Source organism: Eurypyga helias, unplaced genomic scaffold (assembly GCF_000690775.1).
Source record: "Eurypyga helias isolate BGI_N326 unplaced genomic scaffold, ASM69077v1 scaffold31337, whole genome shotgun sequence".
Lineage (NCBI taxonomy): Eukaryota > Metazoa > Chordata > Aves > Eurypygiformes > Eurypygidae > Eurypyga > Eurypyga helias.
The window spans coordinates 12,246-32,091 of NW_010261738.1; the positions used below are offsets into that span (position 1 = coordinate 12,246).

At 48.6% G+C, this 19,846-nt stretch overlaps 1 protein-coding gene across 1 annotated transcript in view; it reads left to right on the forward strand.

Moving 5' to 3' along the window:
* USP37 (ubiquitin specific peptidase 37) overlaps positions 1–19,629 on the forward strand; it is a 31,412-nt gene extending 11,783 nt beyond the window's left edge. The window contains exons 10-23 of the mRNA XM_010155483.1: positions 1,009–1,132; positions 1,391–1,596; positions 2,415–2,532; positions 3,709–3,788; positions 4,690–4,854; positions 6,051–6,116; positions 6,836–6,986; positions 11,089–11,341; positions 12,857–13,023; positions 14,813–14,873; positions 16,969–17,084; positions 18,295–18,364; positions 18,655–18,793; positions 19,542–19,629. Of these exons, the coding sequence (XP_010153785.1) occupies positions 1,009–1,132; positions 1,391–1,596; positions 2,415–2,532; positions 3,709–3,788; positions 4,690–4,854; positions 6,051–6,116; positions 6,836–6,986; positions 11,089–11,341; positions 12,857–13,023; positions 14,813–14,873; positions 16,969–17,084; positions 18,295–18,364; positions 18,655–18,793; positions 19,542–19,629 (1,804 nt within the window). The remainder of the gene's footprint in view (positions 1–1,008; positions 1,133–1,390; positions 1,597–2,414; positions 2,533–3,708; positions 3,789–4,689; positions 4,855–6,050; positions 6,117–6,835; positions 6,987–11,088; positions 11,342–12,856; positions 13,024–14,812; positions 14,874–16,968; positions 17,085–18,294; positions 18,365–18,654; positions 18,794–19,541) is intronic.
* The last annotated feature ends 217 nt before the right edge of the window (positions 19,630–19,846 follow it).

Sequence of the window (19,846 nt, forward strand, 5' to 3'; positions counted from 1 at the left end):
ACCTCTGGCGGAGAGCAGTACGTGATCCTGGGCTGAAGGACACGTCAATACGGTGACAAGTCGAGGGTCAACAGGAGCTGACACGCAGTAGCATCTGCTTTGGCATTAGTTGGTTTGTGTACAAGCACTTGGTTGGGCACGAGCGATGCTCTTCTGGTTGAAAAGTGATGCCTGTCAACTGCTTTGTTGTGAAAAAGGCTCTCTCCTAGGATGCTCTGCTGAGCAACTGGTGAGGGCTGGGAGAGCACACACTCTTACTGTAGCTGAGCAGAACAGCAGAATCCTGCTGAGCTGCAGTGAACTGATCAGATTCTTTGGGTAACGGAGCGGTGGTTGTCGGTTTGGGGTGGGAGGGGATTGCACAGGTCTTTTCTGTCCTCGTGTGTGTCATGGAACATGACACCTTTCCATCACCTTCCCGTGTATGTACTATGACCGAAAGTGTAGTGCCTGGCATACAGTGGGTGTGTTTCTCCTGTGAAATTGCAAAGCAGTTGTAAAAGGTAACTATTTTTAAAAATAACTTTTGCTGCCAGAAGAAGTAAGGCTTGAAATTGAGGGGAAATTTAAAAATAACACAAATAGAAACCAGTCTGATGGCGTAGGTTGAATTTCATCATTTTGTGTTGCTTATTTCATATCTCCTAAGAGTACAGATGTTTTCAAAAAGCATTTGGATTTGGCTTTTCCTTTTTTTTTTTTTCCCTCTCTCGTCATAAAAGACCTAGCAAAAATAAGCTTATAGAACTTTCAAGGTGAAGAGCCTTATAAAGATTGTGGTATTTTTTGTGTTCACTTGAGTCCTGTTCCAGTGATGGCCTCAAATGAGATTTCAGTGTACTTGAAATGGAAAAGGTTAATTATATATGAGATATTTTCGTGCAGAACCCCTAAAGCACTTAGGGCAGGAGAAAAGCTTTTAGAGGCTCTTAAAATGAGACATCGTGAGTTGTGTTTCTCTGAAGCCCTGGAAAGCCGATCGGTGTTTCCTTGCATTGACTTCTGCAGGCGGTTTGCCCATCTGCTGGCGAAGAAGGATGTCTGCAGCCCCGAGGCTAAGAAGGAGCTGCTCAAGAAGGTGAAGAGCGCCATCTCCGCGACTGCAGAGAGGTTTTCTGGGTACATGCAGAATGTAAGTGCCATGTTGTCGAGAAGCAATTGACGTGTAATTTGCTCAGTGTTTGGGCTGCACTGAGCTCCTGTCAGGCTTCAGACTCTTGTTTCAGTGACTTGAGCCTTTGCTTGACGGTTGCCTGCCATTGGTTAGAGCGGAGCTGCCATGGTCTTGCCGAATGCCTTGAGCTAAAACACAGTTTCCCCAGCCTGGGCGTGTTTGAGAGAAAGATAGACTGTGTTGTACAAAATTACTTTAAGTTTACCCCGTTTCTAGGATGCGCATGAGTTCCTGAGCCAGTGTCTGGATCAGCTGAAGGAAGACATGGAAAAGTTAAACAAAACTTGGAAGAGTGAGCCGGTCCCCAGTGAGGATAACTCACCTGGACGGGCTTCTGATGACCTCTCAGCCACCAGGGTCTATACGTGTCCGGTTATCAGTAACTTGGAGTTTGAGGTTCAGCATTCTATCATCTGCAAAATGTAAGTGCTTTGCTGTTTGTGTACCAGTGGTGTGAGAACAGAGAGGAAAAGGTCAAGGAATGTTTCCCCTTAAAATAAAAAGCCAGGGGAGAGGGAGCAGTGTCTTTAATTTGTTCTTTCCAAGGGCTTCCAGGCTGTCTTTCTAGGTTATGGCAGAAAAGGATGTAAACCAGTGGGTCTGGGCATTCGTTGTGTATGACCTGTGCAGCAGATTCCCGTATGGGAAGCTTGCATTCCACGGAGTATTCGTGAGCATACGTATTTGGGAATATTACTTGGTGTGGACTGCGTTAGCTTAAATGATTTGAGAGAACTGAATTGCATGCAGGTAATAATTATTGAAGACAAGTAACTGTAGGGTCTTCCCCCTGCTTCAAAAAAAAAAAAAGCATATTCGATTTAATTTGGATTTTTTTTAAGATTGATTCTATTATTTTGTTGATAAAACCAGTTTGAAAGTATTTCTGGGCTTCCCCTTCGTCTGGGCCGGGCTCACTTCTTGTCTCCTAAGAAGGCTGAACCGAGGAGGCGTGTTCAGCAGTCACTCTGATCCCCTGTGTACCTGATCACTTACCTCTCCAAAGCAGCCTGTGGTTTCTTGTTCTCGCCTGTACACAAATGTCTTTCAGCTTCTAAAGCATCAGAGCAAAATGCCAAAATTCAGTGTTGCCCTAAGCATCAAAGTTTCATTTTTATGAGTAAGACCAGATTGATCAAGAGGCATGTATTTAGTGGGAAGTTACTTCAGCCTAAAAAATGTGATCTGTCATTCATTTCGAGGATATTTTCCATTACACTTACATAGGTTTCTCTTTTAGGTGTGGTGAAACAGTCACTAAACGAGAGCAGTTTAACGACCTCTCCATCGACCTTCCTCGAAGGAAGAAACTGCTTCCTTCACGATCCATCCAAGATTCCCTTGACCTCTTTTTTCGGGTACATCGTTTTTGGAGGGGTTTTTTTATTCTCTGTAAAGTGTGTGTGGGTTATGTACCTTAAGATTTTGATTGTGTAGCTGATTTTTGATTTCTGTGACCTTGATTGCAGGCAGGTGAAATAATTCACTTTGCACTTTTTTGATGTTTGTACATTAACAGTCTACAGGACTTTTTATTGTGAAATGCTGTGCAGAAATCACTAAACCTTACAATACTGCTGCGAAACAGGTGAACTTCCCCATTTCGTGGTGGAAGAGTGGAGGCATAAACAAAAACAAAGGAGAGAAGAGGCTGTCAGACAGATAATCACTCGGGGATTGCTGCTTTCTCTCCTGGGCTAGGATGCCTCAACAGCTTATATACCTAAATTAGCGTGGAGGGGAAAGGTTGTGCAGATACAATAATTCTAAAAATAGTCGCAATATGTGGATGCTCATCTTGTAAGTAGAGCTTCAAGGCGAAGTTTCTGAAAGCTGCAAACGAGCCTTACGTCTGTCAGTTCGTGTTGTGCTTTGCCATATCTTGAGACAGACCTGTTTTTTTTTTCCATTTACAGACAGTGTTTTCAACAGACGGAATAATTGACATACTTGTTCTTCTAAAAGCTTACACTTAAGATGTTTAAAAATTCCTAAAATTCCACTGGTGTCATTTGGCCTCACTTAAAGAAAAGGGCTGTAGAAGTGTTTGGTGGTAAACCATGTAATTTCAGCACAGTGATGCTTCCCTTTTCGCTGTCTGTTCAAAACTCTACTCTGGTGCAGCACATCCTTGACAAGTTTAGATAAGGGTAGCTTTTTGGGATCAAAGTTGAGGTTTTGAATAAGAGAGAGAAAACTTTGTGGGAAATTAGCCTCCACCAAAGATTACTAGGTGTAGAAAATGTGTATGGGAGAGGAAACTGTAAACCTTGCAAGATGTTCCCCTTCCTTTGGCAGCTGATTGGTCTCGACTGTGGCTAATTCATTGGTCTGCCACAGACTTGCAGCAAAAGTTCCACCTGTGTTGGTGGAGGTGATGTCAGCTTGTAAGCTCTGCTACCTCTCCTCTTACCAGACTCCCTCTTTTTAAGTGCAACTGCTGTTCTGAAGAGCTTCCATGACTGCCAAGCCATGTGCTGTCTCGAGACCTGTGTCTTTTGTTGCAACAGCCGTTTTTCTCTCCTCTTGAACAGGCAGAGGAGATCGAGTACTCCTGTGAGAAGTGCAATGGAAAATCTGCCGTTGTCACACACAAGTTCAACAGGCTTCCCAGGTAAATGCTGGCATCTCTTCCTCTTTCCCAGGAGCACGTGTTACACAGCTCAGGCAAAAGCCCCTCCAAGAGTAAGGCTGGGAAAATGGGCAGGACAGCATGTACGGTGGTCAGCATGGGAGAAGGATGCACGCACAGACGGGAGTCGTGCTGTTCTCCAGTTTTCCCTCTAAAGCTCTCCTGGGCACCCTCTGCAACACTGCTTTCTTCCTGCCTATCGCTACAGAAGGAGGGCTTCACCCTTTCACCTTTTCTGGAGGTTTCTGGGATGTGAGGGAAGCGGAAACAGTAAATACATTCTGGACGTTCAATATCTTATGCTCGCTGACCTGATGGGCAGGACTGACTGGGTGCCAGCAGGTAGAGAGAGGGTTTTGCTTCGATCAAATAATTCTTCCCCTGCTGACACCTGTTTTCTCTTGGTAAGCGTGGCACTTTGAGGGGGAAGAGAGACACTTGTCGTGACAGATAAACCAAGTCTTGCGCTGGGCACAGTTCCTCCTTGGTTCTGGGCAGCTGTGTGATCCATCAGTCTTGACTCTCTGGGAGTAATATACTAGCATTCTGGCCTGAAACGTTAATGTTTCTATGGTTTCCTGCCCCTCACCACACAGCAGAAATAATGAGTTTGGTAAGAGCTGCTTGCTTCTGCTTGACTGAAGAACAGGGTGATGCAGATCAAAGCAGTCGGCAGAATCTGCACTTTGCACAAAGTTGAGAGATGGATGGGAGAGTAATTACCTGTCTCTTGCCAGATGAGAGGTGGATAGTGTTTCCCTACCACCCCCCAAGTAATCCCCTGTTTATTACATTTTGTAAACGAGGGCTACTTGGATTTTGAACAGGCTTCCTCTGACTTCCGTCTTGAGGTTAACATCTGTCCTTCTCTCCTACCTTTCAGGGTCCTGATTCTTCATCTGAAACGATACAGCTTCAACGTAGCGTTGTCTCTCAATCATAAGGTCGGGCAGCAGGTGGTTATTCCAAGATACTTAACCCTGCTTTCACACTGTATGGAAAGCACTAGGCTGCCGCTGTCGCTGGGATGGAGCGTCCATTCCGCAGTGTAAGTGCACGGTTTGTGAGTGATGCCTGCCGCGCCGAGCGCACATGCCACAGGGTGGGCAGTTGTCCCATCTCCCCCAGGAGGTGTCTGGGCAAGGATACACTAAAACTCTGCAGCTTCAGGTGTGCGCTTCTAGTTGCCATCGTGCCATCGTGACGACGTGAAAAAAAACCGTGGGAAGTAGGAAGAGTTGGTGGGGCATTATCTGGGGAATGTTTGGCAAGATAATACTCTTCACTGTCCTTGAAAACAATTTCCTGTCCTTTTTAAGGGAGTATCTGTTAGTAATTCATAAAATTTATGCCTTAATCAAAAAAAGACCTAGATAACTTTCCCTTCCCAGCACACTTAACACTGCACAGGGAACGTAACATCCCGCCTTTTTCTGCTGATTTGCACTTGCACCCCCGGTCCATCATTCATTTTTCATTGTCTTTCCTGTGCCACTGTAGTATCTGAGCCCTCTCCACAGCCTGAAAATACTCTCTCCCTTTCCCTGTGACAGTTACTTCAGTACAGCTCCTTGTCCCGAGGCAGAGATTAAACGTCCCGGGTTTCACATAGGAAGTCCGTGGCAGGACAAGGAACGAGAAACCCTCAGTTCTCCTGTGACCAGGGAGTGGAAGAGTAACGAGGCTGGAGAGGAGCAGCCCTGGTTTGCGGGGCAAGATGAGAAGGGATTTCTGCATTGGCAGCCCTCTGGTTGACAGATGAGTGGCGATAGTGATTGTCTTTGAGGAGCCTGAGAAAGGACTACACGGAGCAGGACATTCTGTTTAGGAGAGTCTAGATGTAAGGGAGGAGAAACGGGAACGTGGGACATGCCAGAAAACCGGCTGATCCAGAGAGCAGCAGCAGACTGGTTTGGGAGCAGGAACTGAAGTGTCAGTGGGAATGAAAAAAAAAAAAAGGAATGAATAGTCTTCATAGGGGAGCCCAAAGCCTTTAATTTGTGAGCTTGCCCCTAAGGGTGCATCACTAAGAAGTGAATCAAGTTTAAAGGATTATATATGGTTTTGAACAACTGTTGTATATTTATAGCATGATGGAGTTACTACTCTGAATCTAAGCAATTAGCACGTTCATAATGGTATTCCGCTTGTGTCTTTGGTCATGGATTTGCATGCATAGCAGACAAGTAAACTTCTTTTTTAAAGACTCTGACCACCGCAATAAATACTTTGCTTTTTTAATAGCTCCCGCCCATTGAAAGCCTCCCAGATGGTGAATTCCTGTACTGTAAGCACTTCCACACCCTCTAGGTAAGTTACAGCTCTGAAATGCCCACGGCCTGGGGTTTGATTAGATCATTTGGTGGCGTTTTATAGAATTTTCTGATTCTTCTTTAATCTTTTTATAGGCATTGTTTTTATGGGCCGTTTTTGAAAGGCCAGTGGTGTAGTGAAAAATGTGCCATCACACTGGATGGTTTCTTTTCTAATAGAGTAGAAATTGAGCCTTACCCAGACTCCCTTGTCATCTCTTCTAAAGAAGCAAGAATTTATCTTAGTGAAAGAGCAAACAGGAAAACGGAAAAACTTGTTCAGATTTGGGCTTTTTATATCCTAGTACTGATGAGGGAAGTCCTGTGTCCAAGGTAGTAAACTCCAGGAGCCTTGTGCAGAGTTCTCCGTGTTAGCATGGGCTTGACTCAGGCGAGTGCTGTCTGGGATTCCTAGGTAAGAAAGTGCGGAATCCTCGGCCTTAGGAGCAAGAGCCACACGCTCGGTGTGAACTTTTAGCGCTGCAGATCGCTGTTGCGGGCTTGAAGTGGGTATGTCAGTTAACCTAGTGAAATCCACCTTTCCTGAAAACCCTGCCCTGCTGTCTTAAGGAGTTGTCGTTGCCAACCGTTGGGGTTTGTTCCGCAGGTTGTACTGCCCCGCCGTGTCAGAGGTGGGCATAATGCTTCGTTAAGGGTTACTCTGCAGCGGATCTCTACGGTGCTGCGAGGTCTTATCGCCGTGTTTTTAATTTGCAGAAAATACACTTTCAAGTCAAAGAGCTCTGCAGCACTCTGTGTAGATTCAGACAGTGATGATGAGCCGCTGAAACGCTCTGTTGCCCATAGCCAAAGGCTGTGTAACATCCAGAGCAGAGAGCAGCAGCAGCAGCAAGAAGAGCCAGAAAAGGTAAGGAGGGGAAAAAAACCACAAACGGTCATATGCACAGATCCCATACGTCCTCATGTCTGCCCTGTGCTTTTCTTAGCGCAGCCTGTGAGTAAGATTGATGTAAGATACCTTCTTTTCTCCTAATTAGCACCGCAGTGCTGGAAGGGAGTGCTTTGCTAATTGACCTCTCTGTTGTCTGGGTTCCCGCTGGGAGCAGAGGTAATTGCTTTGCAACTGCACTGGAGTTCTCTGCTTATGTGTACCAGCTGCTTAGCAGTTTTGACAGTCTCTGGTTACTTCCACTAATGCTATTCCCAGGCTGGAATATCATGGGCTCTCAGTAATAAAATTACGCAGTAAAGCCCTTGGTTCATTAGATCCAGTCCGAGTTGGGCTAAGCAAAATATTCAAATTGAGAGAACTTCTTGCACATCCAATCTGTGTCCCCCTTCAAGGACGGCATTTTAAATGTTTTTAGGAGCTGGAGTGATGAACCTTCGGAGGTGGACACGTGGAATTGTTTGGAGATCGAGGTCGTTGGTGTAAAGGCACAGTTAACTTCAATCTGCCTTTGAGCCCTTCGTTGTGACATTCGTGTTGCCAGGGTATCTCTTGGCCTTTGTCAGGGCAGTGCATTGGCAGGTAGATGAGTTGAGTGGGAAGGAATGATGACCCAGAAGGGAAAACAAGGGTTTAGGGGATTATCTGGCAGTGTTGCAGGCCTAGTGCTTAGGGCAAGTGTTCTGCATCTCTGCCTCTCTGAGGTTTGTGACAATGCTCGTGGGATTATTGTAATCAAACAGAGAGTTGTGCTCTTGCTTATGGCATTAAAGGACAGTCAGGAAGCTGGTTGAACAGCGATAGGTAACAAGAGGGGGATAACTACCGTTCCTGATCCGATGGGAAGATCAAACCAATGGAGGATCCCGAACCTCTCAGTATTTAATAAGTGATAAAGCAGATAATGGGTATTCACTTTTCAGAAGAGCTGGGGAGGGCTGCCAGTGTAATGCAGCTCAGAACTACTGTCAAGAATGATCTTGACATGTCTGAGAAATTGCTTAAAACCAGGAAAGGTTGTTAAGGAGGAGCAGGCTAAAGGTGCTCATCTTTGCCAGTGGACTGTAAATGCAGGATGGAAACAGATGGGAAAGCAGTGGGCCTTGGGAAGCGGCGTGAAAGGTGTAGGTCGGTCACAAGGTCGGGCTGGTTGGAAACAGAAGTGTACAGAGAGAGGCAGAGTCGGCAGGTTGTGTGGAGTAGCCTTCCTTGTCACTCAGCTTTGAGCTGTAGCTGTATCCAGCTTTGGGCTCCGGGCTGCAGAGAGTTATAGGTTAATGGAGAGGGGCCAGAGGAGAGGAACTGGACTGGTTGTAGGTTTAGATAGGAGGATTTTGGCGAGAAGAGCAGGCTTGGGTCTTTAAGGAGAAACCTAAGCAGAGGGCTTGTGTCTTCAAGGAAGGGAAAGAAATCAATAGAAACACTTGGGCTGTTTTCCATGCCTGCAGCAGATAGAACAAGGTGTAACAGACTAAATTGCAGACAGTAGTGTTTAGATTAAATATTAGGGAAAACTTCCTGATGCTGAGGATACGTAGGGATGGAACGGATTGCTTCGGGAGACAGCAGGAAACCCTTTGCTGGAGGTCTCAGGAACAGGGTAGGCAGGTGCTGTCCTGCATGGCACAGCTGTACTGGCTGTGGGTGGGGAGGGAAACCAGCTTGTCGTGGCAGTCCCTCCTCTGCGTAGAAAAAGGATTCCAAACTGCCCTAATTGATTCTTCCTCGAGTTTTCTTCGTGAGGCAGTGTAGGTAGTCTCTATCGCACAAGCCCGATGAGTGCAGAAACTGTGGGAATAAAGCCCATTAGTTTGATTAGCAAATTAATTATAGGCTTCCCAGCCTGCTGTGGGGAAGGGACAGTGGTGGTGACGATTCCACGTAAGCGGCTTCATTCTTTGTGGCCGTGCACGTTGGCTGCTCCTCAACCACAGGCCTGCCCAGGCACCTGCTGTCGGTAACCAGATCCTCTCTCCTTCTCACCGTCATCCTGAGAAGTCTGGATTCTTGGAAGTGGCATTGCTGCTGCTGCGCCATTTCCCTCGGTGCGCTTCTCATAGCAGCTGTGCGTGGGGTTGTGACAGGGCTTGGCAGTCGCTTCCTACAGCCTACTGCTTGCAGAGCAGCCCTGCCGAGCGGGAGAACAGCGGGAACAGCCAGGTTGGGCTGTAGGGGTGGGTAGCAGCTACCCAGCTGAAGTCTGTGATCTCTGCCTCGGCAGATGAAGGACCACATGAAGCACCTTGAAAAAACAGCTATTGACAGCAGCCTGTCCTGGAGCCTAAGCTACAGTCTATGCAAATAATCTCTCCTGGAAAAGCTGTGTTCAAATAATGCACAGGTGCTGCCAAGGATTTGAAATCCAGCCGCTGAATTAGTGGTACTTGCTGGCAGGGTGCCTGGAACCAGGGTTTGCTGAGGAGCTAAAGCAGTTTTGACGTTAGTAGCCTACAGGTGCAGGGAGAGAAACCAGAGAGCTTAAAAAGCAGGTACGCCGCTTTCCTTAGCGTGTGAGCAGGTGTGAGGAGAGAGGTTCAGATTCGTCAGTTCTCATTCTTGGAGGGCACAGTGTCTTAGGACAGGCAGTATAGTTGGCTAATTCATTTGCTAAAGCTGGTTTTGATACAGAAGGTTTGCTATGTAAAACTAGTCCTGCTCATCAAAAGCTTGCTGAAGGTAAGTAAAAAGCAGCAGTGAAAATATACTTTTATTCGTTTTAACAAAGTTCTGAGATCCATCCAAATGTGGTTTGGAAGAAGACCTGGATGAGTACATCCTGATAGAAACTGGTTTTCCCCATTTTAACATAATATAGGGGGGAAAAATACCTAGGTGAATGGTAAGTAGTGTAATTGTGCAAATATGTATACACGGAGGCTAACCTCCTGATTAACAGTTAATATCAAAAGGATTGAAATTACTGCATTGCAAATCAGTGTGGTGTAGGAGTTGATGAGCATCGGTTGTGGGAAAATACCCAAAAAAAGGGGGGGGGAAGAAAAAACAGATTAAGACTAAAGTGTTTTTCCTGTGTTTCAATTTAAAGTCACTCTGATCTCCTTAGGATGGACTAAATTCCTGGGTGAACTGTTTTCGTACATGGTTTGCAGAGTTCTGTCCCCCTCCCCGGTGTCATACGGCAAGTCTGCAGCACCAAACCGATGTCTAATTGCTCTCCGCACCAGTCTGATTTCCTCTTATTCCTATTATTTGATCCCTGCGTTCAGGTTCAATTGCTGTCGTGTTGCTGCTTCAGCCTTTGTTAACAAACTGGTAATTTCGCAGAATCACAGACTGGTTTGGGTTGGAAGGGACCTTACAGACCATCCAGTTCCAACCCCCCTGCCATGGGCAGGGACACCTTCCACTAGGCCAGGTTGCTCCAAGCCTCATCCAGATTTCACTACTTGCACCTCAGCGCTGACTTGCCAGAGGCTTGAGGATTTATCAGGACGTAAAGGTGGGAACATGTGTTGAAGGAAAGGAAGGAGAAGGGAGGAGTTACCTTGTGTGTTAACACACAGGGCCTGTAAAAACCAGCTGTAGTTTATATTTAAATATTATTCTTTGGGGTGAATGTTGGCACGAAGGTTGTCTCTCAACTGAGTCTCCTAAAACTGCCTGTTCAGTGTTGATGGAGCCAAGCTCCCACTCCCTGGGGTTAATAAAATCTCCACAGAAACGTAAAGCTGATGTTACAGAATCACAGAACAGTTTGGGTTGGAAGGGACCTTAAAGTCCATCCAGTTCCAACCCCCCTGTCGTGGGCAGGGACACCTTCCACCAGACCAGGTTGCTCAAAGCCTCATCCAGTCTGGCCTTGAAGACCTCCAGGGATGGGGCATCCACAGCTTCTCTGGGCAACCTGTCCCAGTCCCTCACCCCCCTCTCCGGGAAGAACTTCTTCCTGATATCCAATCTAAATCTCCCTGCTTTTAATTTAAACCCGTTACCCCTTGTCCTGTCACTACAGGCCCTTGTAAAAAGTCCTCCCCAGCTTCCTTGTAGGCCCACGTACCTGTTTTTTCAAGCGCTTGATCGTAACTCCGTTTGTTTCCAGGCTTCCAAAAGAAGTAAGACGGAGGGCGATAAACCTGAGCTGGGTAGTGCTGGGTTTGATGGAATGAGCGAGGATGAGCTGCTAGCGGCCGTCTTGGAGATCAGCAAGCGGGAAGCCTCTCTGTCTCTGAGCCATGACGAAGACAAGCCCACAAGCAGCCCAGACACTGGTTTTGGAGATGACGAAATTCAGGATTTGCCAGAAAACCTGGAACCCCTGGAGATGGAGAAACCCAAAGCACCGTTAGATTCGGGTAAGCAGCAGGTTCATAACGTGTGGTGGCAGAATCCGGGTGCAAGTGAGCTGCTGAAACTGCCGGGCCTCCTCAGAGTTGCCTGGCCGTTCTCCTGGGTTTAAAGCACTCAGGTTGCTGAACGGTGAGTTACCCGTCACGGCAGCTGAATGGGTTTGCAGTCCTGAGTTCTGTCTAAAGGAAGCTTAATTGCAGAGGTTGCTCTGCACCCTAAACATGACAGATTTAACTTGGTTTGCTTCTTGTTGCCACCAGTAATAAGGGTGGGGTTTTTTGTAAACACTGGATAATTGGCGGTGCTTTCAAAAAAGGCTAATTCAGATATGACAGAAGATTAGATTAGTTATCAGGACAAGTTCTTCACAGAGAGGGTGGTGAGGCACTGGAACAGGTTGCTGTGGATGCCCCATCCCTGGATGTCTTCAAGGCCAGGCTGGATGAGGCTTTGAGCAACCTGGTCTAGTGGAGGATGTCCCTGCCCACGGCAGGGGGGGGGGAACTGGATGGTCTTTAAGGTCCCTTCCAACCCAAACCATTCTATGATTCTATGTCTTTTCCACTACATGATCCTCCAACAACGGCTGTGTGAATTGAGTCCGTATTTCTTCTTTATACTGGAACCTCCCAAAGGTCATGTAATAAATTCTGATTTGTTTTTCATCCAAAGAGTATTAGACTGATAGATTGTGGTTGTGGTGGTCTTGTGTTTTGGAGGTCACAGAGACTGCGACTGCCTCATATAATCCTTGCTAATAACTAATGAGCAGATGTTGCAGCCCGCACAGGGCAGAACTGTCAAGTTTCACATGTTGCTGCGTGGGAGCTGTTGGAGCAGGTCCTGACTCTCAGCTGCAGGCAGACGGAGGAATCCGTGTCCTGCGGGAGATGTATGCAGTGCTTGAATTGCACGTCCGTTTCGCAGGTTCTGAAAAATACTTCTGCCACGGTGTTCACTTTTTAAAGGTGAACTGAAAAGAGACCATTTTCTTGCACTTTCAGAGCTGTAGGTGGTGCTCACAACACTGAGGCTTTTGCCTGAAGGGAAGGGCTGACACATGTAAACAGCACTTGCGATTTGTGCTTCCCTGTCTTACGTATGGTTTGGCTTTAATTGTGCCTTCCCCTGTAGTACCCTGAGGTAGGATATGCAGTGCAAATCTTTGTGATCTGGGGTTCCTTCTAGAGAAATTCCAGTGCCGGCTTCGTGGCTGCAGAAACCTGGTGGTGTGGGACACCTTCCTCCAGTTCAAGTCGCAGTTTCTCAGTGAACGTGGGAGGCTTAAGGAGGGGAGGGCTCGGGGATTAATGGAATCTGTCACCTCACCCCTGTTAAAATGAGCGTCAGGCCGCGCTTGGAGCTCTGTCCGTTTGACTCCTGCGGGGGTCTTACGGCTGGGGAGCTCTCGCTGTCAGCAGATGTCACTGTGCCGCAAGGATGGCCGTGGTTCGAGGTGCATTCAGCTGCTGAGGAGCAGAAGAGCCAGGAAAGCGTAACTGTACTTTCTGATTCCTCAGGTCCTGCCAATTTCACCGAGATCACTAAGGATTTTGATGAGAATAAGGAAAACAAAACTCCGGAAGGCTCCCAGGGGGAGGTTGACTGGCTGCAGCAGTACGACATGGAGAGAGAGAGGGAGGAACAAGAACTTCAGCAGGCGCTGGCTCAGAGCCTTCAAGAGCAAGTAAGAAACCAAAGTTTGCTTCCGTGAGTTATCTTCCCCGACACTGGAAAAACCTGATGGCTAAAGGAAAAGCTTGTGTTCATACAGTAACTGCAGAGGGATTCTACTGCTGTTTTGAGAGAGCCAGGTGAAAAAAACATCTGGGTTTGTTCTGGTTCCGGTGTCGGTAGGGTGACGGCACTGGATACATCTGGGCACGTTTTGTATGGGCTTTGGAAACCATCTGTCGCACCAGACCTGCCTGTTTCGCAAAGCCTTCCCTGCGTATGTACACGCTGGCTTCTAACATTGTATGGAAACCACGGGAGACCGAGATAAACTCTTTACTCTCTGTCCCCGAGAACCAAGCCCGCCTTTCGCTTCCCTGGCGGGGTCGCTGCTTGCAGCGTGCCGTATCAAGACCCAAACTGACGGGGCAGGTTTGGGGGCAAAGGCCGTGCCCGGTCAGGTTAAAGATCTGTCCCCGGCGCCTTCTTTCTGGTCCTGGTAAGTTGGAGGTGCTCAGGGGAGAATATGGGAACTGAGCATTTATGTGATCCTTCCCTTGGAAAAAGGATCCCAATAAAACAAGTCCCTAGGGTTAGACTTGGCAAGAATTGGGATCTCGGGTTGTGCACCGAACCGTCTGTATTCTGCTTGAGTTTTGAGGCCTGTGGCCGCTTTCCACAAGTTTACCTGAGCCGCTGAGGGTGAAGGAAGCGCTCAGCCAGGTCTTTCTTTAAACAGGTGCCCTTGCCTGCTCCCTATTAATACTAAAGCTGCCATGGTTTGCCTTGCGAGATCTGATGTTTCCATGGCTCTTGGATTTTTCCCTCCCATTACTCATTACGAGGTGCTGGTTGGTATGTTCCACACCAGGCGTAGCTTCGATTCAGCGACGCCAAGTAGTTGAACAAAGATTCCCAAATGCTTTAGAAATAGTGAGATAAAGGGCCCCACGCTAATAATGTAAAACTGCCCCGTGAGTGGTGTTCTGCTGCAGTTCTGAAGCCAAAAATCTGCGATTCTAGTGATAGGGGCACAGAAGTGCGGGAGCTGCGGTGATCCCGATTTGCAGTAACGTGGTTGGGGTTCTGCATACAGGTGCACTGAAAGCATTCGAACCCCTGAGTTGAGAAGCCAGCTCATTAAACACCACTGAGTGATTTGCCTCAGCGCTGAGCTTTCGGGAGTGGTGGGAGGAACGGGGGCATGATGTTATCCAAAGATTAGAAGGGTTTGTTGACTGGAGGTTTCTCTGCTCCCTGTTCGTGGTCCTGTTTCTAATACCTGGTTGTTTAGTGGGGCCTTCTTTTTGCGTCCTGCCTTTGTGAGTTACACCTGCTGCGGAGAAGCACCGGCTCTGCTTTCAAATGGCTTTAAAATAATAACATCTGTCAGGATTTAAGGATTCTGGCTTTGGGCAGAAGGCTTAAATTTTGCCGAAGCGTGAGGAGCTTTGTGGGTAAGTGACAGCTTTCCTCAGCAAAGGGTTGCAAAATTCATTTGGATGCTTTTTAAATTAATGATCCGGAGCAAAATTGTTTGGTGTTAGTAGAGGCTCGCTCTGCTGCATACCAAACTCCAGGAGCTTTGACCAGCCTTAATGAAGGTTTGTCCCAGGTTCTATTGCACGGGAACATTGGACTCTCGCTGGTTGCAAACATTCCTTCGCTCAGAACCTTTAATTTACAATGTCAGGTTTGTTGTAGAAACCGGAGCAGCACGGTTTCAATGGAAAAAAGAGCACCACGAGAATTTTAAACAGTGAAGTGTCCCAATGAGCTAAGTTTTGTTCTCTTCCCATCAGGAGGCACGAGAACAGAAAGAGGATGATGACCTTAAACGAGCCACGGAATTAAGTCTGCAAGGTGAAACTTATTTAACTTCTTCCAGGATGTTGCTTTGGAGGGAAAACAAATCTTGTATGTGTGAGTGCAGCTCCTGGGTGTCTGGAAGACAGCTGGGATTTCATGCTCTTTCGGGGTGTGCACTGTGTTTGCCTTTGCTCAGGTCAGCTCTTCTTGCTCTTGGTTGTGAAAGCAAATGCCAGAAAAAAGGTCATGTGAAAAACAACTTGTTTTATTCTCTTGTGTTTTTAACTAGACAGAGAGAGAGAGATGTGATATCTACTAAATTATAATATGAATTTAATATATAATATTGATACAAAGAGTACAAAATGGACCTTGAAACTTTGAATTCCCAGCAAAAGCCAGCATGGCTCTAGTCAGAACATAAAGTTTATTTACTTGCATTGATATTTTAGTGCTAATTAATGAATGCACTGGCCTTGCCCAGGAAAATGAGTAAGTGCTCTGTCTGCTACGGGATGGGGGTGAGACAGACCTCAGGGCAAGGTATAGCTGTTGGGGGTGAAGAGAGAAACCCAAAATACACCCTCTGTCCTTTCCAAATCCAGAGAGGTGAGCCTCGGGCAATGCTTAACATCTGTGTGAGGCTGGTGTGCGAGTGATTCCGTACAGTCTGGCAGAGCAGGGCATAACCCAGAGAGGAATTGTGCTCCAGAGAGGAAGAGGGAGGGGTAATGAAGTATTGTGTTGCTCAGACACCTTTTAAAGGCCCCTCAGGTATTATGGGATGGACCTGCGTCTGCTTCTGAAGAGAAGCTGAGCGGTGCTTAAATGTCCCTCAGCTGAAGTCCCGTCCCCTGATGAGCTGTCAGACTGAGTTCCCAGGCTCCCTCAGGGCTCCTTAAATTCGTGGCCGGGAAGAGTTCAGCTCCAGGAATCCTTCTTCCTCCTGGACTGCAGTCGCTTGCCCGAAACGTGAGCCGCTCGGCTTGCTGCCGTGTCACATGTGAGGCATTGACCAGCAGCTGCTCGAGGAGATGCCAACAGGCCCGAGCAGAGTCTGGGAGTATTTCCCTGAGGAAGGTTCCCAGCGGTGCTGCAGCCGCAGAACCGCGCGGCGCCCGAGGACCGTTGGTGAAGCGGTGTTGAGCGGCAGCTGTGGCAAGTGCTTCGTGCAGGGACCTGGGTGCCGGGGTTGCTCCGCTGCAGTCCGGCTTACAGCAGCCCCGCTGAGTGAGAGAACCGACAGTAAAACGTTCTCGGTTACGGGGATTCACCTGTAAGCTTCCCAGGGCGATGATGCTAACCAGTGTCTGATGGTTCAGCGGGGCAAGCAGCGTGACAATCTCGCCAGCAAAACATCTCCATCGTAGCTGGCGTGGAAGCGTCCAAGGAAAAAACATCCAGAGCAGTGTCCTGTTAGTCCCAGCTTCTCATCCACCCACGAGTCCGTAGGTTTTAGCTGGTGGAAGCATAGCTGCATCTCCTAATGAGTACTGTACAAAATCCTGCGTTGGCTGCGTAGCTGCAGAATCCCAGGAAGTTTGGAACAGGGTGTACAGGCAGCAGTGGTGCCTTCCGGCTCTTTACAGAGCGCTGCCTGCGTTTTGCTCAGCCAAGCCAAGGGGAAGTTCCTGCAGCGAGCAGCCTCCTTACCATGGAAAACAAGGAAAAGATGCCTGCTGCCAGCAGGAGCGTTCTGATGCCAGCTTTCATTCAAAAAACGCACTTTGCTAGCGCGGCTGACGGTTCAAACCGTAAATTCACAGCTTCTCGTTGCAGAAACTTGCGGTTCGCCAGCCGGACTGGCTGTGCTCCCTTTGAACGTTAGTTCTGGCTGCCCCCTCTGGAGCGACTGGGCTGCCCTTCTGTCACCCGGCTGCCCCCGCCACGGTGCCCCTCTGTAAGAGTATGAGGGGGGATGCTAACATCCCCACGCCAAGACGTTGTTCTTTCATGAGGGCTTTGACAAGGCGGGGGAAGAGAGGTGTTAGCTGGAAATTCCAAACTCTCCTGCTTCCCTTGGAAAGGAAGCTTGAAACGTTAGCCTTTTCTTGAGCTTGTTTACGCGGGTAGACGTTCCGCAACCTGTTGTGAACTTCCGTGTGTGCCACAGCTCCTCACGGGGTGTTGTTGTTTCCGTGCTGTCTAGAGTTTAACAGCTCTCTCCTGGACAGCGTTGGTTCTGATGAAGACTCCGGGAATGAGGATGTTCTCGACATGGAGTACTCGGAAGCTGAAGCAGAAGAGCTGAAAAGAAATGCTGAGGTGTGTGACCCCTGTTTTTCAAGAGCGAACCGAGACATACACCCCCCCCTTTACCATCGGTTTAGTGCTGGAGGTAGTTTTACAGAGCAGCTCGCTTGTTTAGTCCTAGAAAGGTCTTTTATGTTCACAAGTGAAAAGATGAAAATTTCCATCCTTAAGAATCTTACTGTGCTAATTTAAAAAAAAAAAAACAAACCACGAACAACACAAAACAGCTGTGGAGACCTGAGTTTCTCTAAGATGTGGATAACAGTGGGAAGGAAACTCATTTTTTTACCAGTGCATGTAAAAGAATGGGCCCAAAATTCTTACGTAGAGGACTTCAGCCAGCGTGGTCACTAAATTGCAGCACCGTGGGCTTCTAGATCCTGTGCTGCCAGAACTGGGAAGTGCTGGCAATGCCTTACTCCCGTTAGGTGGGGTGTTGCTGTAGCCTGGGCCGTGCTGCCGGCGGCTGGAGCTCTGCGCAGCTGTGTCGTGATAGTTGCCTGCCAGCCAGGCAGTGGAAACAGTTAAACAATCTGAGTTTCCTTGAGTAGTTTTAATTTCTTATGGTTCTTTACTGGCTTCCATTCCCTGAAACCAAGAGCTGCCTTTGACGTGTTGTCAGGGAACCGTGTCGGTAACATTTCCCGAGCAGAGAGAGCGACGGATAATTGTGAAAAGCCAGTTACCACTGTTGGGTTTCCTTGTCAGTGGATAGAGAGAGCATGTTTCCTGCAGGCGGGGGGGCGTGGGCTGCTGACCGTACTGGTGTAGGGTGAGAGACTCTGGGTTACAGGTGGGGTAGGAACTGTTAAACCTGTGTACTGTCGTCAGGGGTATTTCTCTGGCCTTGCAGAAGTCAGGGCGGTGTTCCCTTATTTGCATTTCTCTGTTTATTTGGTGGATTTGTTCTGACATCAGTGGAAGTCGCTCAGGAAACGGTTGTTTAGAGGACTTTGCAGTGTAGAGCTCCTGTCAGCGACTGCTCTGAGGCCTGAGCGGCTCAGTTGCGTCAGCTTGCTCAAAGATCAGATAAGATGGAAAGCTTTTTCCTGGTTCCGGAGGGGCTCCTTGTTTGGTCTGAGCTGCTGTTCCTGTAGTCTTTGGGTTGCATCTTTGAGTGCAGTAGCCAAAGCTCGGATGTCAGGTGTGTAAACCACCTTATCCGTAGGCGATGCGGAGCAAAAGTGAATGCCTGAAAGCTTTACGTGGACTTTCTTTCCAGACAGGAGAGCTTCCTCACTCCTACCGCCTCATCAGCATCGTCAGCCATATCGGGAGCACGTCGTCTTCAGGTACAAGAACGCCACGTTAGATTCCTGGTCTCCCACCTGACTTAAAACCTGTGGTGCAGAATCGCCCTAGCAGGGCTGTTTGCAGAGAACTCGGGCAGCAGAGCAGGTCCTTCGTTGTGGCTCGCTAGGAGGGGAGCAGGCTGCCATGGGGCCTAACTGCAGCACTCACTGCTGCTGGGGGGGGTGGAATTGCCTGTGCCCGTTGCCAGCTCGCTGACCGGGAAGGGCAGAGGGACCGGGACCTTTTAAGGGCCTTTTGGTGTTTAAATCGGGTGTGCTCTCTTTTGAAGGTCATTACATCAGCGATGTCTATGATATCAAGAAGCAGTCCTGGTTCACCTACAACGACCTGGAAGTGTCGAGAACTCTAGAGGCCACCGTTCAGTGCGACAGAGACCGAAGCGGCTACATCTTCTTCTACATGCACAAGTAGGTGTCTCGGGGGTTTCCGGGGGAGTTCGCGAGGACACGGGCTTCTCTTCTCCCACCAACCCTCTCTGCGGGGACGAAAGCCCTCCCCCCGCCCGTGTCAGAAGAAATCCATAGCCAGAATTCCATGCGAGAGGGACCAAACGGAAGTGCTCTGAGGTCAGGGGAGCGGAGTTGGGTGTCGCTAATACGAGATGCGCTCAATCGTCTTCATGGGGCTGGGGGGTGGGATTCGATGTCTCGGCAGCCTGCGTCTCTGGGGTTTTCCCTCGAGTGCTGCGACGCTTGTAAATGCCCCCGCTCCTGGCAGTCAGGTTGTTGCAGCCGTGGCTGTCCCGGGACACAGGCAAGATGAGCTCTGTCGGTCGAAGTAACACCTCTTCAGGCAGACGGAACTGGAGAAGGGGTTCAGCGCCTTAAAGCGCGTCCCCTCCCTCTGCCTCTGCTCCGATAAAGGGTGCAGCTTTGACTACAGACCGTGTCTTGTCTTGCTTCTGATCCTTCTAGGAGCCAGGGCTTCCCCTCGCTGCCCTGAGGCTCACCCGCTGACCTCGTTCCTTGTAACAAACAGCGCCGCGGGGTCGGGGGAGCTTTGCTCTGGGGTGCCAGACGAGACGCCTTGCTCCGCCGGGATGGGCCGCGCTCTGCGTCGCGGATTGCATCCCGTCGCCGGTTCCTTCGGAGCTGTCTTACATGGCAGTTTGTTGTCGTAGGGAAGTTTCACTACTGGCTTTTCCCTCTGTTGCAGGGATATCTTCGACGAGTTACTAGAAACGGAAAAAAATGCACAGCCACTGAGTGTGGAAGTAGGACGATCGGTTCGTCAGCCTCTGTGAAGAGGAGAACACCTTGTTCCTCCTGAAGAGCAAGGGAGATGTTGAACTGGTGCCAGACACGCAGGAGTAACCAACAGCTCAGGGCCAAAATAAGAGACAAAAGGTAGAAACCCGGGACGCTGGGTTTGTTGATCCGTTGGCGCGCGTCCCGGGCCTCGAAGCACGCGTCGAAACCTTGACATCCCGGAGCGATCCTCCTGTGGTGACATTTTTGTTG